We start from the raw sequence: 24681 nt of genomic DNA on the forward strand, positions 1-24681 counted from the left end.
AAAAAATATAAAAATTACAACTAATTATCTTCAATCAGTAACTATGTCGTTTTTTTTTTGTAAAAATCAACAAAATTAAGTAAAATTGAAACTGAAATTGGCAAATTTTCCACTAAACTCCTAATTTATTGAAATTCTTTATAAAATCTTACAAATATTTAACTTATGGTAAATTTGTAACCAAGACTTTCCTAAAAACTTTGGTGCCTATGGTAAGTGGTAAGGAAATATATGTTTTTTTGGGTTAAAAGGTTAAATACTGCAGTTTTTTTACTTTTTTTGAGATATATTATATAAACGGTTGTGCAGCAAAATTAATTGATGTACTAATTAGTAAAAATCAATAATTAAAAAAAATCCAGACAGAAAAACAATGGTCGTTAACCATTTGGTTTATTACAGATATGTTAACAATTAAATATTTGTGGTAAAAATATATGAAAAACTTACATGATTAGCTTTGAATACAGTATGACTTATTCGAAACAGGATTCAATTGTGCGATGCTTCTATGCTTGTGTTCAAACAGTAGTTAACACTAAAGTGACCACTCTTTTACTCCCGCTACCGACCAATGTGCATTTATATACATAGTGATACTCGAGCAATCTGAGTACCTACGGAATCATCTGATAAACTGCGGCTCAGATATATTACCTAATCAAAATAAGAGAGCAGTAACAATAACAAAAACGAAGAAATTCTGCACGTTGATTTTTTTGGTAATTGAGAACGTAGCATCAAATGAAACAGATTGTGTTCGATTTCTACTCAATCTCAAGATAAAAATAACCTTATCATTGTTTTAATTAAAATTATATCATTTGTATATTCTTAGCAGAGTCTATCAGACGCCATTCGGTTATTTACTCAATCTAATCATTTAAATATTAACGGAGTTTCTCAGACGCCACGTGAGTAACGAAATCCCGTGCGAGTAATAATATTCTTAGAAACTATAATTACATAATTATAAACAAAAAAATATGTTCATTTTTTTTAGAAGACATTTTATTAATAATGTTTGTATTTTATTTGAATCGAATCCCGAAGACGTTGTTCGGCTTTATCGAATACGTTTTTCGTAACAGGATAACATAGATACAAATTGGTTATATCTACGATTTTTTGTCAAGTAAATAATTTAAAAAAAATGTAACCACTTGTAGCGCTTTACGAAATGTAATACAGAAACCTGTGTTTAGGTCCAAGTCTGTGGTGGATTATTGATTTTTTTGTGTTTCATCAGTTGCTTAGTGGTAAATGATGGTAAATAAGCGTGTGTTATTTGTGTTATGTTTTTCTAGTTTATTTATTATTTGTATGTATTTATTACTGAATATATTGAATGATTCTCTTGTAACTCCTGATAATTTATGTGTTATTACTTTTTAGGTATAAATGGATATTCTATTAATTGGATTAAGGTTAAATGCAAGGAAGAATGAAGCTATGATCCATAATCTCTTAAATCATATAAGAAGTATTCATGAAAAAGTACAGAAATCACATGGATGTGTATTCTACTATTTGGATTAAGGTTAAATGGAAGAAAGCTATAATCCACTATCTCTTGAAAAATTATGGAAAAAGATTTCATGAAAACCTACAGAAATCACATGGATGTGTATTCTACTATCTGGATTAAGGTTAAATGGAAGATAGCTATAATCCACTATTTCTTGAAAAATGATGGAAAAAGATTTCATGAAACCTACAGAAATCACATGGATGTGTATTCTACTATTTGGATTAAGATTAAATGGAAGAAAGCTATAATCCACTATCTCTTGAAGAAGTTTTCATGAAAAACTACATAACTCATTTGCTAAACTATAATGGTAAATATCCTAAAATTTTACTTATAATATAAGTAATTACTTAACTAATTATTAAATTTGTTCTATTAGGTATTAAATCAGCACCATATTCATTCAACTATATAACAGGTCTATCTCTGAAAATATCCTTAGACTACTTGTTTAAATTATAAGGATAATGATGGATGGGATTGGATATTGATAAACTCAAGTCTATTGAAAAATCTTCTTTATATTATAATGATGGACAATAATACGTGAGTATATAAACACTCATAACAAATAATCTGAATTGAGCAAGCTATCTTTTCACTCTTTAAAACGTGTAGTAGATTTTTTTCTATATTTTTCATTTAGCAACAATTCTAACTGTAATTTTAACATTTATGTGAATTGAGTTCATTTTTCAGCAAATTAAAGATAAATAATTAGTCCTTAAAACATGCTTTTCGTTAAAATTATGATGAAAATATGATGCAAAATCCTTTATAAACAAAAATAAATCTAATTACTTTCTTTTGTTCAATTATAATTTAGAAATTAATATTTTATTTGTTTTTTAGTTATGTTGTGCGCGACGAATGCATCCAACAACGTTTATGTTCACTTGCACACCAAGATGCTAGGAATGTGTATAGGTATGATTTAAATTTGCCGCCAATTTGTTAGCAATTTTCTTGTTTGCTTGGAAAACATTCGGATCTAACGTATTCGTTCTTATTCCAAAACTAAGATGAACTTCATTCATAGTTAATGTGACAGTTTTAATGAATCAATACATTATGCAATCAATACATCAATCAATACATTATGCAATTTGTTATATAATAAAAAGCTTTGTAAATTATCCACAATATTAAGAAAGTATCATAATTGTAGTAAATTGAAAATGATTATCTCTCAATTTCTATTTCTACAATTATTTACATTTTTTATTGGTACAAAATTTCTAAGAATTTTGATACAAAGAAATCTTGAAAATCAAAAATATTAATTAGAAAAAGAAAATTTTGTTTATACTAACATATAATTCAATTCAAAAGAAATTTCGTAGCACATTTTAAATTTATCAAACGAAGATTTCATAAACTAAAATAAAAATTAGCTATTTTCTCAAAGTAAATCGTTGTCTATTAATGTTTTTCTTTTTAATTTTCAGCTACTCTATGATGACAATTTTATTGGAGAAACGTGAGAATTCAAAGAATTTCATCCTGCCATGACTTTGTTTATGAATATGAAGATTTTTTCTTGTTGTTGTGTTTGATCTCATGCAAAATCGCATCAGTTATTTGCGATGCAAGCAACGAAGACCATCGGCCTATTAATGTTGTTTACCAATTGTCAAAAGCTTACGTCACTCGCATTGTATTATATAATAGTTGATACGGTGCTATTATGTGCTATTCATTCATACTTAGAACTAGTTCACTTCATGATTTTTTTATGTTGAAGTACAAGAATCAAAACTATACATAATATCAATTATAATTTTAATTATAATTACTGAATAATATTTGTCGGAGTATCTAATACAAAGCAGCGATGTTGTTTTCACCCTGGAGCGTGTAAGCAATGGTTCTGCCAAATAACACTGTCAGCACTTGGGAGAACAAGGATGGACATGTTTGCATGATCGGGGCAACACATCTTCGGGCATTTCAGGGAAAGAGGGTATTTCCTTGGAGAAGACCCCACATTAACACAACTTCTCCAAGACTTTAAAAAAACAGTCCTACGCAACCCCTCAGTGATGTAAAACATTCTTCCTACGCTTTTTCGTGCAGTGAAGTGTTATTTGTTTAAGTGCATATATATTTTTGTCCTCGCTCAGTTCATTTATTTCATTTCACTGTACTCTGTTACTAATATTTATTTGTGTTCTTTTATCTCTGTTTATTTGTTTATTATTATTGTTGATGTTTTTTTTTTGTTTGTAAAACCTTAATAACAGAAGGCTGAAAGAGGCTAAAGCCCATAGCAGTCTACATTTAATACCACACCCTATATCATTGTAATATAAATATGTAAATAAATAAAAATTTTAAAATTGAATCCCCGGAGAAGTAGGAGTGAAACACTTCAGCCGAAAGATCAGCGGGGATTCGGCATTCAGATTCAGACTGGTGGAAGGCCACAGTTGCTGAGACTTAACGCTGATTTATGGGATTGCAGAGGGATATATTAGTTTGCTAAGTTTATTATTACTATTTACAAAAAATATATATATATATACTTTTTACAAAATTTGATTGGACTTAATTAATATTGTTTCTTCTGATTATATTTAATTGAGATATTTAAGAGTTTTATTTATAAAGATAGATATTGTTATATTTTTAATTTATCAAATTATGAAATATATTTACATTATTCGCTCGAACTCTTTCTTATTTCGTTTAATTAAATTTTATTGTTACCAAATTACAATTGGTTTTGTTTAAAATTTTTAATTTTGTTTAAATTATGAAAGATTATCAATAATTGCTTCTAAAGTATTATTTTCAAGATATTTTAAATAAAAAAAACTATTAAAATTTATAAAACAAAATTGAAATAATTAAAAAATGTCAAGAAAATAGATTTTTTTTTTCAAAAACTGCTACTAAAATAATAAAATCGACAAAATTGATTATAAAGTCCCATACAAACTACAAATAATAATTTAAAAATTAGAAACTACTAATTAATTGCGATGTATAGGCTAAATATGAAATGGTGGATGCGCCGGGTAAATTAATTTATAAAGATAGAAATTATTGTATTCTTATGTTATCAAATTACAAAATATAAATATATTTACATTAATCACTGCATTCTATCCACCATTTCTTATTTTCTTTAATTAATATTTAAATTTAATTGTTAGTAAATTACAATTACTTTTCATTAAGTTTTAGTTGAAACAAAGATAAACTTTGATAGATGCAAAAATAAGAAAACAATAAAATCATTAAACACCTATGAAATATATTTATTTATTGAATTTATAAAAATATTCATTTGTCCATATTTTTTGATAATTTTGTTCAAAATTTTTGTGTGCTATACCAGTACTATTATAGTAATTGATGATATTGAAGCAATTTTTGGGTTTCATGGGATAATTTTATAAAAAAAAAAACTTTATTTTTTCACTCAATTTTTCAGTATTTTCGTTATGAAATTTGCGCGATACGGTGCTTCGAATACGATCGACAACCGTTTTCTTCATTTGGGTACTAGGATGGTAGGGATAGAAATAGGAAATGTATCTTTCCATATCCGCCAATTTGTTCCTTCCTCGTTTGCGCGACTCGGCGCATCGAACACAATCGACATCAGTTTTGTTCGTTTTGATACCAAGATTCTAGGAACAAAAATAGGTAACGTATGCAATTTGATGCTACTAATTTGCGCGACACAGCGCGTCAAATACAATCCACAATTTTTCTGTTCATCTTCATGCCAGGATTCTAGGAATGTGAACATGTTAGATTTAAATTTCCCGCCACTTTGTTAATCGCATTCGAAAACTGTTTTGTTCGTTTAGGTATCTGGATACTAGAAACAAAAATAGGTAATTTGATGTACTAAGTTTGCGAGATTCGTGCACGTTGAACACAATCCACAACTTTTCAGTACGTTTCATGTCAGGATTCTAGGAATGTGAACAGGTTAGATATAAACTTGCCGCCATTTTGTTAGTAACTTTCACGTTGGAGCTCGGAAATAATTCAGTTCCAAAGTGTACGTTTCATTGCCAGGATAATAGGAAAACACGGACGTGGAATAAAGTATTGATTTCTTTGAAAGTGCGCCAAAATACAATATAAGTTTTTAAGTTTGACTTTATTAGGCCTTAAATTTCGCATATTTTGATATAGAAATTATACAAGGAATTAATAAAAGCGATTTGTTTTTTTTTTTAAATTTATTTAAATATTTTTAAACTAATAATAATAATTTATTGGCCAATCATCAATACATAAAAAGAAGAAAAATAAAGTACAATTTATACATAAATAAATTTTAACATACAATAAAAAATATATATATATTAATTAATAGGCTGGCCAAAGGGCTAACGTTTATAAACTATTTTTTCAAAATTAATAAGAATGAAAGTAAAAGTTCTCGAAATCCAGATTATTGTTTATTTAAATTTTATATTTATTCATAAATTCGTATCCAAAAACAATAAAATTTCATAAAGTGCTAATAAACATATAATAACAAATATTATGTAAAATAGAAATAATATTTTTTTATTACATAAATTTTTATTCATATTTTATTTAGCAGAATTTGAGGACTTTGACCTTATCCAACAATAAGCTTTTTAAATATTTAAGTATAATACAATTATTATATTATGCAATGTGAAATAGCTGTTTTGTTTGTTTAGATACCAGGATATTATGATTTACAGGTGAGATATGAATTTGCCTCTAATTGTTAATTAGTGCATATTCTATATGAAAAGGCCGGTATCTTGTGCGAACCGACACAGCCGCTCCGAACATGCTCGTCGACAGGATTTGTTCGTTCAAACATCAGGATACTAGGAACATTAACAGAACAATCAATATATACCAGTATGCTATGAATATAAACATTAATTTTCCATCAATTTATAAGTAACTTTCTTGCTTCAGCTCGGAAAACATTCAGGTCTATCGAGTAGGTTTTTTTTAGCAAGATAACACAAAAATAAAGACGTTCAATAAAACATTGATTTTCTTAACGTCTGAAGAGAATTTTATTCTTTTAAAAATTTACAAATGTAGTAATTTTTTTAAAACATATATTTTATAATTAGTCCGGTTTCAAACAGTGCGCAATACCATTACACTCATAGTACATTTTATATATCTAATTCTGTTCATAAACCGTTTTTGGATTTATATTCGGGAACCGAGTCACTCAAGACCACACGTTTCTATTTTTAACATACTGAAGTACAACTTGGATATTTGGGAATGAATTTAAATTTTTAATTTAAAGCCATATTTAATCTTATATTGATTACATAATAAAAGACAAGAAAATTGCAAATAAAATCTTTATTAATTTCAAGCTTATAATTAAATTTCACTAATGACTTTGATGGAATCGCTGATCTTACAATTGAGATTGCATTTCGTAGATCCGCATTCTTTGCAAGTCTCGAAACACCCATTACATTCAATTTCCATGCAATCACACAACTCATCATCTTCTTCTAACCATTCATATAAGCCCATATCGATCAACATTTTTTCATTGGGTATAAAAAATGGCTTTTCTTTCACCATCACATTGGATACATCTTTCTCCATTCTTTTAGTAACCTCTCCTTGGTAATAGTCATTATCTTCTACTACTTTAGAAGCCTCTTCTGGACAATGATTATTGTCCTCCTCTGCATTAGTAAACTTACATAAAGGATCCTCTTTAGATATGCAGAGATTCGATTTTGAATCCATTACATCACAGACTTGGAGTCTTGAAGATTCCATACAAATAGGCATGTTGTCGTTTGATGACGTGACATTGTTTATTGATAAATATTCGATGGTTGCAATTGAATTTTCATTTTCGGTTCTTCTTAAGATTTCCATAGCTTCATTCACTTCTGATGGAATAGAAGACGTGTCTTTTGTAAAAAAATCCATATTGTTGTGAATTTATAACAGATTAGTTGAATATCACTTGTACTAACTCAGCTGTTGATACCTGAATGGGACAGGAGCCTCTTTATAGCGCTTATAAGCAACTTGAAATGACGCCTACAAGATTTATTACCGTAAATTGGGGATTGAGTCCTGCGTCACGTATTTACGTAAGAGGGATGAATCTCAGCTGGAGACAACTAAAAAAAATACAATTATGATTGAGAGCTAATAAAACAACATGATAATTTCAGTTCCAGATTTTTATAATAAGTCATTGAAAACGTTATAATAGATCATACCTTTAGTCCTTCTTTTACAGGATTGTATACTCATCTCTACCTAAAATCGTTACTTCACGTAAACTTCTATATAAATATGTTATTTTGTAACATATCATAGTTTATACCAATAAATGAAGGTTTTTATGATCACATAAATAAATTGTCAAATTTCTATACTTTTGTTGTAGGCAACTAGAGATACTGTAATAATCAATAACGCGCATTTGGATGTCCTTGAGTCACCATTTACGTAGTTGTATATACGCCAATCAGAGCTGTAAGTATTAGCTCCACACATACGTAATATCCAATGAATTTGAATGAAAATTCAAACAAATCGGCGGCAAATCTACCTCTTTCTCTTCCTAGTATCCTTGTATCACAACGGATAAAATATTTGCGGAGCGCGCCACCATTTAATGGGGAAATCGAAATTAGTAAAAAGTTGAATGAAAAAATGAATTTCGATACAACTTTTTAGTAAATTTCCATTAAACTAAAGTAAAGTTTATAAAGCATGTATTAAAAATTGTATTTTCTAATCAAATTACAAAAATAACACATGTTTCTGTAAAATAAAAAACGTTTATTTCTATTAAGACAGTTGATTTATGAACAAAAATAGTAGAAAATGCTTAAAATTCATAATAACTTTGATTAATAATAAAAGATTTGTGATTGAAAGTTTGGTTTTAGTCAAATTAGTTTTATTTGTAAGATAGAATAAAACTACACTTTTCATTTAAGATAAAATTATTTATTCTAATATATTTATTTGATTATATTAAAAAATTGTAAGTATTTGATATTAATATATAAGAAATATTATTAACAAATCTTGATTTTAGAAATACAAAGAGAAAATGTCATTATTTAACAGTTTCATATACATTGATATAATTACATATATTGGAACATCAGGATTCAAATCCAATGTTGTAAACAATACTTTAAGAATATGCATAATCATGGTATAACATTAGTTAACAAGTAATTTATATATTATGAGACAATCAAGAACTAAGCAATTCACCAAGCACATACAAACTTTGTCTCTTTCTGCATTATTTTGTCTTTTGTCTAATTTCAATTTGTTTCATTATTTCATAATAAAGTTAATATTTTAATTTTATTACCTCTAATATTTGAATAAATGCTTCATATTATTGGATAAGAGTCCTTGCATTTCATGCTAAATACTATTGGATATTTTTACTATTTGATATTGTTCCAACTACCACAATTATACGAAGATAAGTATTATGGAACACAATTCTCGAACATCGTCGTTTCTCGAGTCACAAGGTAGAATGTTTTTATTTCCTTTCTCTTCAGTTGAAATTTTAAATCCTGTAAAATATAAAAATTATAAAACTTTGAATAAAAATATGATCCAAAAATGTGTTTACCACAATTGCGATGAAGCTACGTATTTTGGAATTGGAGACGTCTTGCTTTGAAGAAACACATGGAGAGTAGAAGGAAGTGACTTTGAATTTAATAATTCGGGTCACAATTAAACTCTTAGAATTTGTAATTTGGAAGCCTGTAAAATATAAAAATTAGAAAAGACGATTTTAAAATATTAACAAGAATCAAAGTAAGCTTAACACTTTGTGTGATAGTGGTTTCACCATGGGACCACATAAAGAGTAATTATTTCCAAGCTTTTTAATTTCCAGTGGAACCAAATGCTTTTTCAAAAATTTGATCTTCCATTCGTAAAGTATTATACATATTTTAACTTAATTTATCAAAAAAAATTGACAGTTTTGACAAAATTAAGTTGGGCCACTCTTTGTGGTATATTTCACCATTTGTCTAGAAACTTATCCACTAGTCACAATGAAGAAACATGTTTTACCATAATTATATGAAGACGAAACAACTTTCTTCAAAATCTAATACTTGTGTTTGAATTTCCTCCGTAAACTTCTTCAGTTTTAAATTTGGAAGCCTGTAAAATATCGAAATTAGAAAAGGTTTATTAATTGTAAATTAATAATAATATAAATAATAAGATCTAACCTAATTTTGTAACAACGCTTAATTGTTTTTCTTTCAACGTTCTGTAACACGAGTGCTTCGTGTATGAAAAAAATACAAATGTAAAAAATCTTCAAAGTCGGGAAGATTCAAGGCGCCACTTCCATTTATTGAGAGGAATAACTCTTATAACTACTTCCTACTACTACTTCCTTATGATCAGCAAACTTGTTCTCCGACGGTGGGCCTTGGCTCCTCTAGAGCACCAACACCGTCCTCTTGGAGCACACAAATATATATAAAAAATCTTCTCAACTGGAGACCTCGACCTTCTCTCTTCGCGGTTCGATCCGGTCTCCCAGAAATTTTGGAAGCACCGTGGACCGTAGTTGCTGCGTTGTCTACTTTACCACGTTACAGTTCAAATGTAGGAAACACAATGCAATGAAATATTTAGAATGCGTAAATATGTAAGAAACTGAGTTATATTAGCAAGAAAACAATGTAATCACGTTGACCTTCATTAACATATAAATAACGTGACTATTGTTTGGGAATTGTGGTACATGGAAATCAATACAGAACCTTACCCACATGCATTCCTAATATCCTGTTACCAAGTAGGTTGTACTAGACTTTGCCTTAAAAAGGAAGGGTACAAATGTTGCATCCACAAACCTCTTTCTCTTCCTATTACCCTGGTAATACAACGGACAAAACAGTTGCCGAGCGTGACTCGATGTTACGGGAAAATCGATTTTTTTTTTCAATTGAATGAAAAAATGAATTTCAATAAAACTTTTTAATTGAATTCAATTAAACTAAAGTCATGTTTATAAAATATCTATTAAAAACTGTATTCTCTATGGAAACAGTCGATTTATAAACAAAACAAGTAGAAAATGCTTAAAATTCATAATAAATTTTATTAATACAATATATTAGTGAAAATAAAAGAATGAAAATAAAGTTTAGTTTTTTAGTCATACTAGTCTTATTTGTAAGATAGATATAATTGAGCTTAGAAGTTAGTTTTAGAGTAAATTATTAATTTTAATAAAACTATACTTTCAATAATGACCAAATACTATAGTTAACATTAATTAACAGATATTAACAAATAGTCTCTATTATATAACATAGTCAAGAATTAAGGATCCAAGGCCAGAAATCCATTTGCAATCTCTGTCTAATCCAGCTTTAATTTGTCTTGTTTCCTTGTTTTCTTTGAAATACAGTTGTAAATCCTTAATTTCCAAAATTAACAGATGCATTTTGTATAATCCATATGCAAAATGAAATAAAGATAATATACAAAGGTAAAAACTTAAAAATAAAAGATAAAAAGATAAAAGCTTAAAAATATACTCACAATTTTGGTTTAAAATTTCCATGATTCTTTGGATTTGAATTATGTCTCGTAATTCTTGTGTTATTTTTCCATTATATTTCCATTATTTACGGTAAAACTAAAACTATAATAAGAATATAAATATAAAGAAAATGTGAATTGCTTTGACATTTTTTATTTGTACCTTATTATTAGTAGAATTTCTAGGGCCGCATTAAGATTATCGTAGGCCCTAATCATCAAATCTATTACTTCCAGCATTTGTATTTATTAAACTTTAACAACAAAATATATATTGTTGAATCTTAATTCCAATATTTTTTCGTGGGTCCCAAAAATGCATGTGAGTCCACTATATTCAAAATATTCTTTAGACTATCATTATTTGCAGAATCATTATTTTTTCAAGTATAAATCCATCTAATTCCAGCCACCTGTAATTAGAAATTACATCAATGATCATCCTTTAATATTTTAACTTTATTCTTACCATTATTATATTCACATAAATAACTTGTTTATATAAAAAGATTCATCATAAACTAATTGTATATTACACATCATTATTAAGTTATTAGTCGTTCTTTTTAAATGAAAGGATACATTTTATCATACCAAATAGTTTATATTACATAAATCCTTAGTTATTCCTTTAAAACTGAATATTTTCATTGTGGGCTCCAAAAATTATCACTGGCACAATTATATCCACTATTTTAGTATAAAATGTACATAATCTTATACATTAATATGTCGATTATTTAAGTTGTACCTAAAACCATAATAAAATTATAAATACAAAGAAAATTGTCTTCAATTAATTATAAAAATAATAATAATTGCTTGAATATATTTTTTTTATTCTTACCTTATTATATATAGAATTTCTACTGTCCATTCAAATTATTATCTTGTTCACAGCATGGAATAAATTATGATATATTTATAATCTAAAATTATATATTCACGAAGAAGAAATCCATTATATCCAAAAGCATATTCTTTAGATTTAGATTATCATTATATGTAGAATCATCAAATTTTCAGGTACAAATCCATCCAATTTCTGCTAATCCAAGATAATATGAATTAACCTGTAATTAGAATCTACATAAAATATTATCCTTTAATATTTAATATTCTTACCATATTTATAAGCAGATTTTCTTTAATATAAGTAAATCCTATTCACATACATAACATGTTTAGATTAAAAGGCTTAATCATAAACTAATTGTATATTACACATTATTATTAAGTTATTAGTAGTCCTTTTTAAAGGAATGGATGTATTAAATACATTTTCTCTTTCCAAATATTTTATTCTACAAAAATTCTTAATTATTACTTTAAAAATGAATGTTCTAAAACACCTATTTTTTTTACTTATAAGAACTTAATTACTCGAAGGATTAAATATTATTATTATTAATTTAATAGTCGTCCTTTTTCAGAAGAAAGGATGTAGTTAATATATATTTTTCTTACAAAAATCCTTAATTATTACTTCAAAATTGAATATTTTAAGACACGTTAAAAAATACTTGTAAGATGTTACAGATCAACTTAATTACTTGAAGGATTAAAATTACTATTTTAATTAAATGTAAAAATAATATTAATTATTATATAACTTTTGCTATGGTTTAGGACAGAAAAGTAATAAATAAATGTAATGAATTTTATCATTAATAAAGCATTAATAAAATAGAATAATTACAATTCACGTCACATAACTAAGCACTAATGATATTACACTACATATTATAACGCAATGAAGATTAGCAAAATTAGGAAGTTGTTAAAATGCGAGGTAATTTGCTGAAGCTTTTAGAAACATGTAAACAGTAATATTATTTACATAGGCAACCTGACGGACGTCCAGAAAATCAATAATTCGCAATAAGGACAGTCCAAGTTCAAGGTTATAAAAGTCAATTATAAATATTTAAAACAGAAGCACGAATTGATTGAGAAGCAAATTTAATTGGAAACCAAAAAATAATGATTAATTTTTTACCAGTTTCAGCATTTTGTTTTTTTTTAGTAAAATAAAGGTAGGAATTCTGAATTTAAAAAATTGGACACCTATGATTGATTCTTTAAACTATATAATTATATTTGTATTATTGCAATTATTCTTAATTTCCAAATTAATATATGTTTTTTTTTCACTTACTTTTCCAAATAAGTACACAAAATGAGTTGCAGCAAATTATGTTTATCCAAAGACATAAATAATAAGACAACAATAATCATGATAATCAATAGAAATAATATTTAATTAATTTTTTTTCAATTAATTCTACTTTTTCCATATAACAAAAAAGTAAGAATTAATTAATTTTATAGACTTTATGTTTAAAATTTGAAAATTTCTCTAGTGGTGAACTCTAAAGCTTATATCGATTAATCATCCTTCGCAAAATCCTGCTTTCCTATTAAACGTGAATCATATTGGGAACTTCTGAACATCCAATGAATTTCAACATTGCTTATTTATATAATTACAAAAGATATATTTCATAATACACAGGTACACAGGTTCTTATGTGCTTAAAACGTTTAATTTTTTGATTCAGAATTTGAATAAGATACGTTTAATATATTTTTGTTTTGAAATATGAATGAAATCAGAATTTTGTTACATATTAATTTTATTGAAATCAGATAATAAGCATTGACCTCATTTCTTTTATTCAAATCAATCAATAATATATTTTACATTGTTGTCAAACCTTCAAATGTTCACGGCATTTGGGAATAATAACTACCTGGATAACAAGAGTTTGAAGAGTTGTCCTCAAGTCGACAGCTAAATGAAAAGTTACCTATTTCAACTTTGTGCTCTCCTAATGTACCGAAGGTGTTACCAAGGGATTATTTGAATGTTAAACTTACATAATGCTTATGAAAATATCTATTAGTGAGTATACAATGAAAGGGGTGTACTGAGTCATTATATTACAATTTTTTGTCAAAATGTATGGGTTTTGTATTTTATTTGTGTACAGTTATTGTAGCTATTCATTATTTTATCCTAAACCTGATAGTTAGACATATGATAATTTTAATAACACAGTTAAGTAAAATACTTTTGTAAATTGAACCGGTCAAGCTGGAGGAAACCCAAAGAAAGTTGTTTGTAAAAATAAATAGTTACTATTTTAAACAAGGATCATCAACATATTTAGAGTGAAGAGCCTCTTAAAAATGGCTTTTATCTGTTAAACAAAACTTTTTTTAATAATTTAGTATATTTCGTTTTCTCATCTTCTTTTTTCTTTAAATATTCTTATTTTATTAAAATCTTCCATATATATTCTTTGAGAAGAAAGAAAAAAATATGTTCACAATATATTCTGATTGGTACATGAAATGGACAGCGACATCTAGTAATAAACTCATCTAATAATCATGTGTAAACAAGTATAGTTTAGAGAATTTACGTTACAAGAATTCCTTATAGAGTAGTAGGAGACTATAGGTGATAAGAGGCTTTAGTTACACCTTGAAGTCATAGGCGTACAATATAAAAGTATTTAGTTTAAATGTATTTTCAATATTTTTTGTACAACAATCGTTATAACTGCTCAATAAAATATTAATTATAAATCATATTTTAAACGTTTATACAATCCTTACGTAAAACTGATAATTTAAGGTCAATACAAATTGTTAATACATTTTGGAAAAATATTAACGTATGCCAATGCTTTAATCCAAACCCCCACCACTTTATTTTATAGATTAAGTTTACTCTTCCAATTCCTGACAACCTACTAAACTATACTCAAAAACAATGCTGACAACTTTGGAAATCCATCAAATATGTAAACAGCGAAATTAGACCTTATTAAATTTAGGTATGGTTTACAGATTTTACGTTACAAGAATTCCTTATAGAATAGTAGGAGACTATAAGAGATAAGAGGCTTTAGTTACACCTTGTTCATAGGCGTACGATATAAAAGTATTTAGTTTAAAAGTATTTCCAATATTTGTTGTACAAAAATCGTTATAACTGCTTAATAAAATATTAATTATAAATCACATTTTAAACGATTATACAATCATTAGATAAAACTGATATTATAACGTTAATAGAAATTGTTCATAGATTTAGGAAAAACCATTACGTACGACAATGCTTCTATACAAACCCCCACTATTTAGTTTCATAGTTTAATTTAACTCTTCCAATTCCTGACAACCTACTAATCCATATTCAAAATCAATGCTGACAACTTTGAAAATCCATTAAACTAAGAAAATGTAGATAAAAAATTATTAATATTTTATTTAATCCACACCTTAATCAAAATGTTATGACTTTTAATATTTTAGCTAATTTTATATTAAGACAAAAACATTAAATAAACTCAGGACAATGTTTTTACCAAATAAATTTATATTTTTAAATATTTGTGCGAAACCTTGCATAGCACGGGTAATCCAATATCCCGAACTTTTTGAAACAAGCATATATAGAAATAAACCTCACAAAAAATAGCTTGATCATATAAAATATAATGTTATTTTTTTTTAAATTTATTTTTATTAGTTTCTTTTGAAATTTTCAAACCGGATTATAGTAAATCCGGACTGATCGAAGCAGAGGTATATTGCTGTATAACTTTTGAAGACCAAAAATCAAATAATTAGGAAAATGTAGAAAAAAATGCAAGTGAATTTTTATAGTTTTATATATTACACAATTTTAAATATCTAAATGTGATCAATTCCTCAGAATAAAGTTATAATATAATATTAATTAATTAATTTATATTTAACTTTTCAGTTCAATTTATATAAGAGCTCATGCAACTCAGTTCTTTTGTGGTCCTTAGATCTTGTAACGTGAGTAAATATCAACAGGACAACAAATTTTTAATTTTATTTTAAGTACAATTATAAAAAAACTTATATGTTTATAAGTCCTTTCGTGGTCCTTGCGTCTTGTTTTATGAGTAGACATCAACAGAAAGACTCATTCAGTTAAAGTATTTCAATTATATAAGAGTTTTATTTTAATATTTATACTTATACAGCTTAGTCCTTTCGTTATCCTTAGGTTTTGTATCGTAAGTGGATATAAATAAGATAACAATCTTTCAATTCTATTTGTATTTATTTATGTTATATTATTATTTATAATCCTGCGACTGAATCTTTTCATAGTCCTTGTCTCTAGTATTGTGAGTAGACATCAATAGAAGGACGATCTTTCAGTTTAAATATTTAAATTATATAAGAGTTTTATTTTAATATTTATACTTATGCAGCTTAGTCCTTTTGCTGTCCTTACGTTTTGTATCGTAAGTGGATATCAATAAGACAACAATCTTTCAATTCTATTTCTGAATATTTATTTATATGTTATATTATTATTTATAGTCCTGCGACTCAATCATTTCATAGTCCTTGTCTCTACTACTGTGACTAGACATCAATAGAAGGATGATCTTTCAGTTTAAATATTTAAATTATATAAGAGTTTTATTTTAATATTTATACTTATGCAGCTTAGTTCTTGCATTGTCTTTAGGTTTTGTATCGTATCGATATAAATAAGAAAACAATCTTTCAATTCTATTTGTATTTATTTATATGTTATATTATTATTTATAATCCTGCGACTCAATCATTTCATAGTCCATGTTTCTAGTATTGTGAGTAGACATCAATAGAAGGACGATCTTTTTATAATCCTGCGACTCAATCATTTCATAGTCCTTGTCTCTAGTATTGTGAGTAGACATCAATATAAGGACGATCTTTCAGTTTAAGTATTTAAATTATATAAGAGTTTTATTTTAATGATTATACAATCAAGTTCTTTCGTGATCCTCATAACTGGACATCAATATGATGACGATCTTGAATTTCTATTTTATTTACTAGGACATCAAAAAGTTGACGATTTATTTGTCTTAAATGTAGATAAATATCCTCGGTACTTTAAATATGGTATTTGCAAAGGTTATGAAACTACATCTTTTTTCAGTAACGACGATTAAGATTGGTCAATACTCTGATCTTCACATCCATCTTCTTCATCAAGTTACATCATATCATTAACTTAATTCCCTTCAATCATTATCTAATCTGCAATTTAAGTTTTTAGTTACATCAAATATTTGTCAATTCAAACATTACTTACATAATACATCCTTGGAATTTGATGTTTTATTTAAACAATCCTTATGAAATCCTCCATCTTTCTTAGTATTTGTTGTCTTCTTTTGTATCAAGATTTTCAAATGAGTATGTTAATTAGTTTTCAACTTGTATAATTACTTTAATCCTTCCTTAAATATATTAGAGTTTCGTTATATATATAAAATCGTTATTCACAGTGAATTCCATTTTTCTAAAAAATTAAAAATGTATTAGAGAGCATTGATTCTTGTTTAATCCTTAATAGAAATAAGATTTTTTTGCAACTCACCTTAGTTAAATGTTCTTACATTGCCAATGTTTTTCTAACCTCGTTTTGCTTTATAACCCTTTTTTAATGTTGTATAAATTTTCCTCGCAAAAATCGAACTAATGTACAAGAAAATATAGGAAATCCTCGTAAAATTTATTAGATTCAGTGTATGAAATTTCGGTATATCAGCAATTGTAAATTGCAATAGCCGTGACTCAAGCTTTGTTATTACGTCAAACTCAACGAATTAGGGCTAGAAAATCAATAATAATACACGAGACTTCTCAATATTTCTACTATCCTAGTACGTAATGGTACAGTATAGACCGTTCTTGCATTTTAGCCTCTCTAAAAGCAACAAGTGGAAAAGTAACAATTCTGAGTGATATCAAGTCTTATTTTATTGTCCATAATTTATATTTATTAAACTTGTTTCTTTCATTAGTTTTAATAAATAATTTAGTAAGAAATTTAAATCCTTAATAAATAGCCATTTTTTGCATACACTTGTCACTGCTTTTCATACATTTGTTACGTCTTTGGCGGAGGAAAATCAATAACTTACCTCCACATTTTCCTATTTTCCTAGTGGAAAAGGGTACACAATAAATAGTTCTCTGGTTCAATTCAGAAACCGGACGGAAATGAGATTTTACGCTGTTTTGTGCAAGCAACAAGTTTGTATATAATCCAGTTAAAAAAAATGATAAAACAAGATTTTGTTTTCAATAAAAGACGGAAATAGGTCAATTACACTTTGTAAACTATTCATTATTTATTTATTGTTATGATTATATATGCTTTAGTACTGCTTTAATATTTTTTTTTCTTGATATATTTGTATCTTTTACGAAATGCATTTTTATATGTTCTTATGTAAAACTAACATAAATTTCTATTACATAATAATATTTGAAATTATTCAGATGTATGTGATTTTAATGTGTTTCTCATGTGATCAAAATTGATTTCCCCCAATGTATATTCTGTCTTTTATAATAAGTTATTGCAAAATATATTGAAATTTCAAGTTAATATTAGTTTCACTTATATTTGTATTTTAACAATTGTTTTTGTGAGGCTTTTTGAAAGCTGTTCCTATTTAATCCCCATGTTTGTTGATATATGGAATTGTATTAATACCCCTTATTGTTGATATTAACCTAGTGCGAAATCATACACGATAAACCGTTTCAGGGATTTGCTTAATCCAAAATTTGGCATAAGAATAATCAAATTATATAATAAAGGGTGTCCCAAAATTAACTTGCCAATTGTTCATTTTGGGACACTCTTTATAAGCTTCTTAGAAGCTGAAACAACCAACGCTTTCCATTAAGTTATACACAATTTAATTGGACAATGCCCTTTTTTATATTTTGTAATAAGTTTGTAATGCAATAGGCAACTGGACATACTTGAATTAATCAATACTTTACTTTTACCGAATGGAACCGAATGCTTTTGGACGTCGTGCCACGTGGAAATTTCAAGTAAATTCGCGGTAATTCATTATTTGTTTTCTCTAACATTTTATGATTTCCTGTTAGGAAAACGCTAAATATTTTCCATTAACAAATTTCGCGAAAAATCAATACTTCAATTAATTACCTACTTTTGTTCCTAACATCCTGGTGTAAAAACGAAGGTAACAGATCCCAACGCGTCTCCTAATCATAAAGCAGCACCAAAAGCGTTCGTTTAACGCGTAGACACAATTCGCTTACTTACGTGATGCGATCAATAATACCCATATGAATATACACAACGTTCGTACGAACAACGTACACTTACTTTCTTGATAATGTCTTCAAATACTACAATGCAATCAAGTTAACCCGCGTGTAAGAAAAATTAATGCTTCATCCTACTACTGTTTATTTATGTTTTCCTGCCATCATATAGGATAGACCCGAATATTGTCCGAGGATGGGAAAGAAAGTTTTAAAGAAATTGGTAACGTTTTCACCTACTTATGTTCCTGTAATTCAAGTATCACAACGAACAGAAAAGTCGTCGCGAATGCTCGACACTCAAGATATGGAGAATATTTTCCATGCTCGATCTTGTCCACCGAGTCGTGCAAACTAATATCAAATATTACCTACTTTCATTCATATTATCCTAGTACTCAAACGAACAAAACAGATATCGAACATGCTCGACGCGCAAATTCCGATATTAACTAATCAATCAGTGACTAAGAAACTAACTGACCAGTAAGATGACATATAAATAATTAATCAAAACTTATCTGCTTCCTTCATTGTACATACTCATTTGTTATTTTATATTGTTTAGATTATGAAACAGTATTTTTTGACATGAAATGCATTAATTAATATACATAAATATTTGAAATTTTAATATTAAATTCATTTCATTCAATTACAAAAATAATTCAATTCAGTTAATTTACATAAAGTTGCTACATTTGTTAAATTATTATAAATATATTCAGGCAGATCAATAAAAATTTGTATATAAATATTATTCCCGGGAAACGGGAATTATAAGATGAAATTTCCCGGGAAGTTAAAAAAATTGTGAGAAATTCGATAGCCCCAATTAAAATGAATATAAAAATGCATATTTTTTGTATTATTATAAGAAATAAATAAATAATATTGATAAAAATATCTCTTGGTCTTTTCTAGCGATAAATATGAAATATCTTGTAAGAAACATAATCAATTGATGCCGGAGTCTCGAATACGCAATCACAGAAAAATATACAAAGTTAATGTGCTTATTGTCTTTGCGTTGTTGTTATCGCAAATACAAAGGCTATGCGTTGAATTTGATTCGGAAATTTATCAGTGCTGGATAGTTTATCAGGTGATTTCATAGGAACTCCAATTGCATAGGATAAGATTGTTTGGTAGAGGTAGCAAAAGACTAATCAGTTTTATAGTAGCGAGTGTGCGAACAACATCATGACTGAGTATAGACATAGCATTGGTTCTACCGACAATTACAACACTTATTTTGAATGGGAAAATCGCTCCTTCAAAAAACCACAGTAAGTAAACTCTATTTAAAATTCGATTCTTGTTATAAATACCTCGCTTAGTCCGGCTTCTATCAGTCTAGATTCACTACAAAAACTTGCAAAGCAAACTAAATTTTCATTTACATACAAAATAGAGACAATTAGAAAACAGCAAAGTTAGGATCTGTATTTTACAGTACGACCTCGTTTAGGATAAGTTTACGACAGGCACTAAATTAAATCTTTTATTATTATTTTTACTGTCGGGATTTCGAATGTTGGGATTTTGATTGTCGGGATTTCGATTGCCACCGCAATAACAGCATGATACTAGTATAGAAGATACACTATTAAAAAGATTAACTAATTTCATTTGGGTCTTTGGAGATCTTCAATATGCTCTCCGATGTAACTAGTATCATGCATTTACATATAGTAAATAGGTAAACTTAGGCGCGGTATACACGTTACATCAAATCAGCGTTAATAGAGGAAGCGCTAAACGAGGTTTACTGTACATTATGAATATGTCTACTTTTATCAATATTTTAGAATATTATAATATGTTTTTAATTAATGAATTTAAATTAATTATATTTTTCAGAAGCAATAAAAACTTGAAATACATGACCAAATTATATAACATGGAGTACAGTTTGAATTTTTCCCTGGAAAAAATAAAACATTTCTTGGGAAATACTAACTCTATATGTTTGTCATTTGAAATAAAAGATTTTTTTGTCACTTTCAATTTTCTATGATTTTCTTTCATCTTACAAAATTTTGTAGATTAATAATATTTTTTTTCACTACAAATTTGTGTATAAAATTATTACTAGTAACTACTCAAGTCTTATATTCAAGTACTAAGTTTTTTTTTGTGATTTTTTTTTTAAATTTCAAACTATGCACTGATTGAAGCTGGACTATGTGAATTACTATACTTATATTTGGTTAAATTGCATATGATTACTTTATACCAGGTTAAAATTCAGAATCATCAAGTCTGAAACTGATCTGACCCAAATTACAAAGGACCACACCAAACCATACGTGATGTTCATCATTGATGGTAAGTATTGCGTAAATCGTAGATTTACCTAATTTTTTTTAACGTTTTCAGATAATCCTTCACCAACTCCTCCAAAAAGGCGAAACAAGTTAACAAGATTCTTTAAGAAAATCATGCGTAAAATAAAAAGGAGAAACTAACAATTTTAAATCTCAGAATTATCATAAAATAATAATCATCAGTATTTTCAACAAGTGAAGTATTTATATATAGGCAACTCTTGTATCTTCAATTTAAATTCAAATTAACAAACTGTATATTCAAAAGTATACCTTCAACATTCATACTTCGACATTATTTTAAAACCATATAGCAACACACGATAAATGACAAATCATGTTACGCACGTGTTAACTCAATTAAATTAAATTGCATAATGCAAGTTTAATGGAAATTGCACAATCTTTGCATTACGATTCATAATAATAATAATAATCATAAAGTATTTTTATTATAATAACGTTACAAGATGAAAAACAAATTTAATTCTCAAAGAAAATGTGAAATTAATAGTGATTTTTTATTCAAAAAAATGATATTTGAGTTATTATATTCTATAATTAAATTTCATAACAATAAAGTCAATTTCAAATGAACATTTTAAAAAGGAAAAACAACTTTAATGCTTCCAACTAAATTTCTACGTAATATCATTACAAATTGTTGTTTTCAAAGTTATTATAGTTTTTAATTAAGTATAAATGTATCTTTGTTAATTATATAATAATATTAGTAAAATATGTATGCTAATAAAATTTGTAATTTTTCAAATCTTATTCATTCTCACACCTAAAATATTTGAATTTCAAATTCAAAATTAATTTCAATTTCAAATTAATGTATACACTTGTTTTAATAAATTTCCATGATATTTGTGTCGTATTTGCTATATAAGTACAGTAATACATCACGTTGTGCGGCTTTTTATTCAATTTCTACAGCTCATAGCAGGCGACTCGATGACAGATGTAAGTTCATGGTTGATGATGTAATTATCTTAAGGAGTTGTCGAGAAATTTAAGCAAAACTGAAAAAACTGAAAAAAAACGTCGTTTCTCTGTTACGTATAGATTGTTAAGTAACTTTTGTTACATAAAAAGATGCGCATTTATTACCTGCACCTGATATGCAATATAATTATAAAAAAGTTCATTAGTTTTCGAGGTCGAGGTCATAGCAGGCGACTCGACGACAGTACGAAGATGTAAGTTGACTCATTGGAAAGGTGAGATAACTGAAAAACTGTAAAAACTGAAAAAAAAGTTCTACAGCTCATAGCAGGCGACTCGATGACAGCATAAAGATGTAAGAAGGCTCGTTGGAATGGTGAGATATTCACAATAGTGAATTTTGAAAATTCTAAATTTCTAAATAAAAATATATTTGGAAGAGTAAATTTGTATATATTTTAACTGAAATCTTCGATGAAAATTATTTAACAAAAATTTGAATAACGATTTTTCTTTGTTTGTTGTATATTTTTCTTGATATTTCTTCTTAAGAAGTAAATTAAGTTTTAATGTTTACATCTCATTTTATATATATATAAAAAAGTAAAGATCTTTATTATAAGTGGTACACTTAATGCAACATGTATTTCAATAGTGCTAATGGGGTTATCTATATAGATCATTGAAACCATTAACACTGAATTTTTTTTATTATTCTCTTGAAGGTTAACGATCAAAAATCAAACAACTTACGCTGATATAAAATAGAATGAGTGTCTTCTGTCATAACTAGTACAAACATGATGATCTATAAATGATTTTAAGTAAGCAACCCTTAAATTGAATGTAAATGACATATGTCAAATTGATAATATGATCAAAATATTTCTCTAAAGTCAAGATTTCATTGGTGAAATATTTTATCTGTCACAGATTGACAGTGACAGATTTTATTTGATTAAACTACTAATCTGTATTTGTATAATGTCAATCTGTCCTCAGATAAGTTTTTGATACTTTTATGTTAAAAGTAACTTTAAAATTGATTGCAAATGACATATATTGATCAAAATATTGATCAGTATTTCTCTATTGCGTTAAAATATAAATTGTATTTCAATAATGTCAATCTGTCATCAGGTAAAACTTAACAATTTATGTAATAATTCTATCAACATCACTGAAAGAAATCAATAAAAAAGGATTCAATAAGATAATTGCTAAATAGATGTTTTCTAAATATAGTAATTAATTATACAAGTATTTAAATGAGCGTTTCTTGGGGAAATACGTTTGAATAGGAATACAAAAACTTAATCTTCAATTAAAACTAAATAACTTCGTAATAATAAAAAAACAGTACAAATAATTGCTGTTGATTAACGTATTTTGATGTAACAAAACTGTTACAATAGGTACCAAGGTTGACCACAATTTCCTGAAGTTCACTGAACAAAAAAAATCACATTGTATGCAATTACATAATCTATATTCATTTGCTGTTTGGTAATCTGCTGTATCGGACAAATAGTTTCTTGCTGGTGTAGATTTGACAAAGCGTTTACGTCATTTGCTATTGCCTACATGGAGCTAAGTTTTCTTTCACCTTGATAATTAAAATAGCTGTTGAATTCAAATTAATTGTAACTAGTTTAGTTGTACTATTGATTTTTTTAACCTTTTTACATAACAAGTAATGGTTGTTATGTAAACGATTATCAAAAGTTCTAAGTAAAACTAATCAAAGCTATACCAGTGTTTCTCAACATTTACCGCACACCTAACATATATATTTCTAGCTATACTTATAGTATTATACCAGTTCTTCACTTTGACACAAGATGACAGCTGTCATTTCGTAACTAAACGTATTTGTTTGCAGTTGTACTGTGACCCTATTGCTAAGAGATTTTCACCAGTTCATCACTTTGACACAAGGTGACAGCTGTCATTAAAAATGTTTAGGTTGAGAAATACTGCTTTAAAAAAATCAGAGAATCAGTTTTGGTTGAAAAAAATTGTCCATAAATTTGAAATAAAAGTTAGACTTTAAATTTGTTTAAAAATATTAGTTTTTATATCAAAATGTAATTTTCATTTGTAAAATCCATTTTTTTTTAAATTTCAAAAAATATTTTGAATTACACTAATTGATCTTAT

General features: G+C 27.1%; 1 protein-coding gene and 2 long non-coding RNA genes across 3 annotated transcripts; 1 reads left to right on the forward strand and 2 right to left on the reverse strand.

Moving 5' to 3' along the window:
• Positions 1-1401: 1401 nt before the first annotated feature.
• LOC108564998 lies at positions 1402-3693 on the forward strand. The gene is made up of 4 exons (XR_001891164.1): positions 1402-1841; positions 1911-2077; positions 2384-2458; positions 2980-3693. It is a non-coding gene; the product is annotated as an uncharacterized LOC108564998 (long non-coding RNA).
• Positions 3694-6886: 3193 nt separating this feature from the next.
• LOC108564997 lies at positions 6887-7524 on the reverse strand. The gene is made up of 2 exons (XM_017924218.1): positions 7518-7524; positions 6887-7437 (listed from the first exon to the last, which is right to left on the reverse strand). The coding sequence occupies exon 2, from the start codon at positions 7400-7402 to the stop codon at positions 6887-6889; it is 516 nt and encodes a 171-aa protein (XP_017779707.1). The 5' UTR covers positions 7403-7437; positions 7518-7524.
• A 1384-nt stretch (positions 7525-8908) lies between these two features.
• LOC108564999 lies at positions 8909-11594 on the reverse strand. The gene is made up of 6 exons (XR_001891165.1): positions 11565-11594; positions 11259-11508; positions 11096-11198; positions 9602-9694; positions 9147-9283; positions 8909-9087 (listed from the first exon to the last, which is right to left on the reverse strand). It is a non-coding gene; the product is annotated as an uncharacterized LOC108564999 (long non-coding RNA).
• Positions 11595-24681: the final 13087 nt, after the last annotated feature.

The sequence above is a fragment of the Nicrophorus vespilloides genome, unplaced genomic scaffold (genome assembly GCF_001412225.1).
Source record: "Nicrophorus vespilloides isolate i.1.1-1 unplaced genomic scaffold, Nicve_v1.0, whole genome shotgun sequence".
Taxonomy (NCBI): Eukaryota; Metazoa; Arthropoda; class Insecta; order Coleoptera; family Silphidae; genus Nicrophorus; species Nicrophorus vespilloides.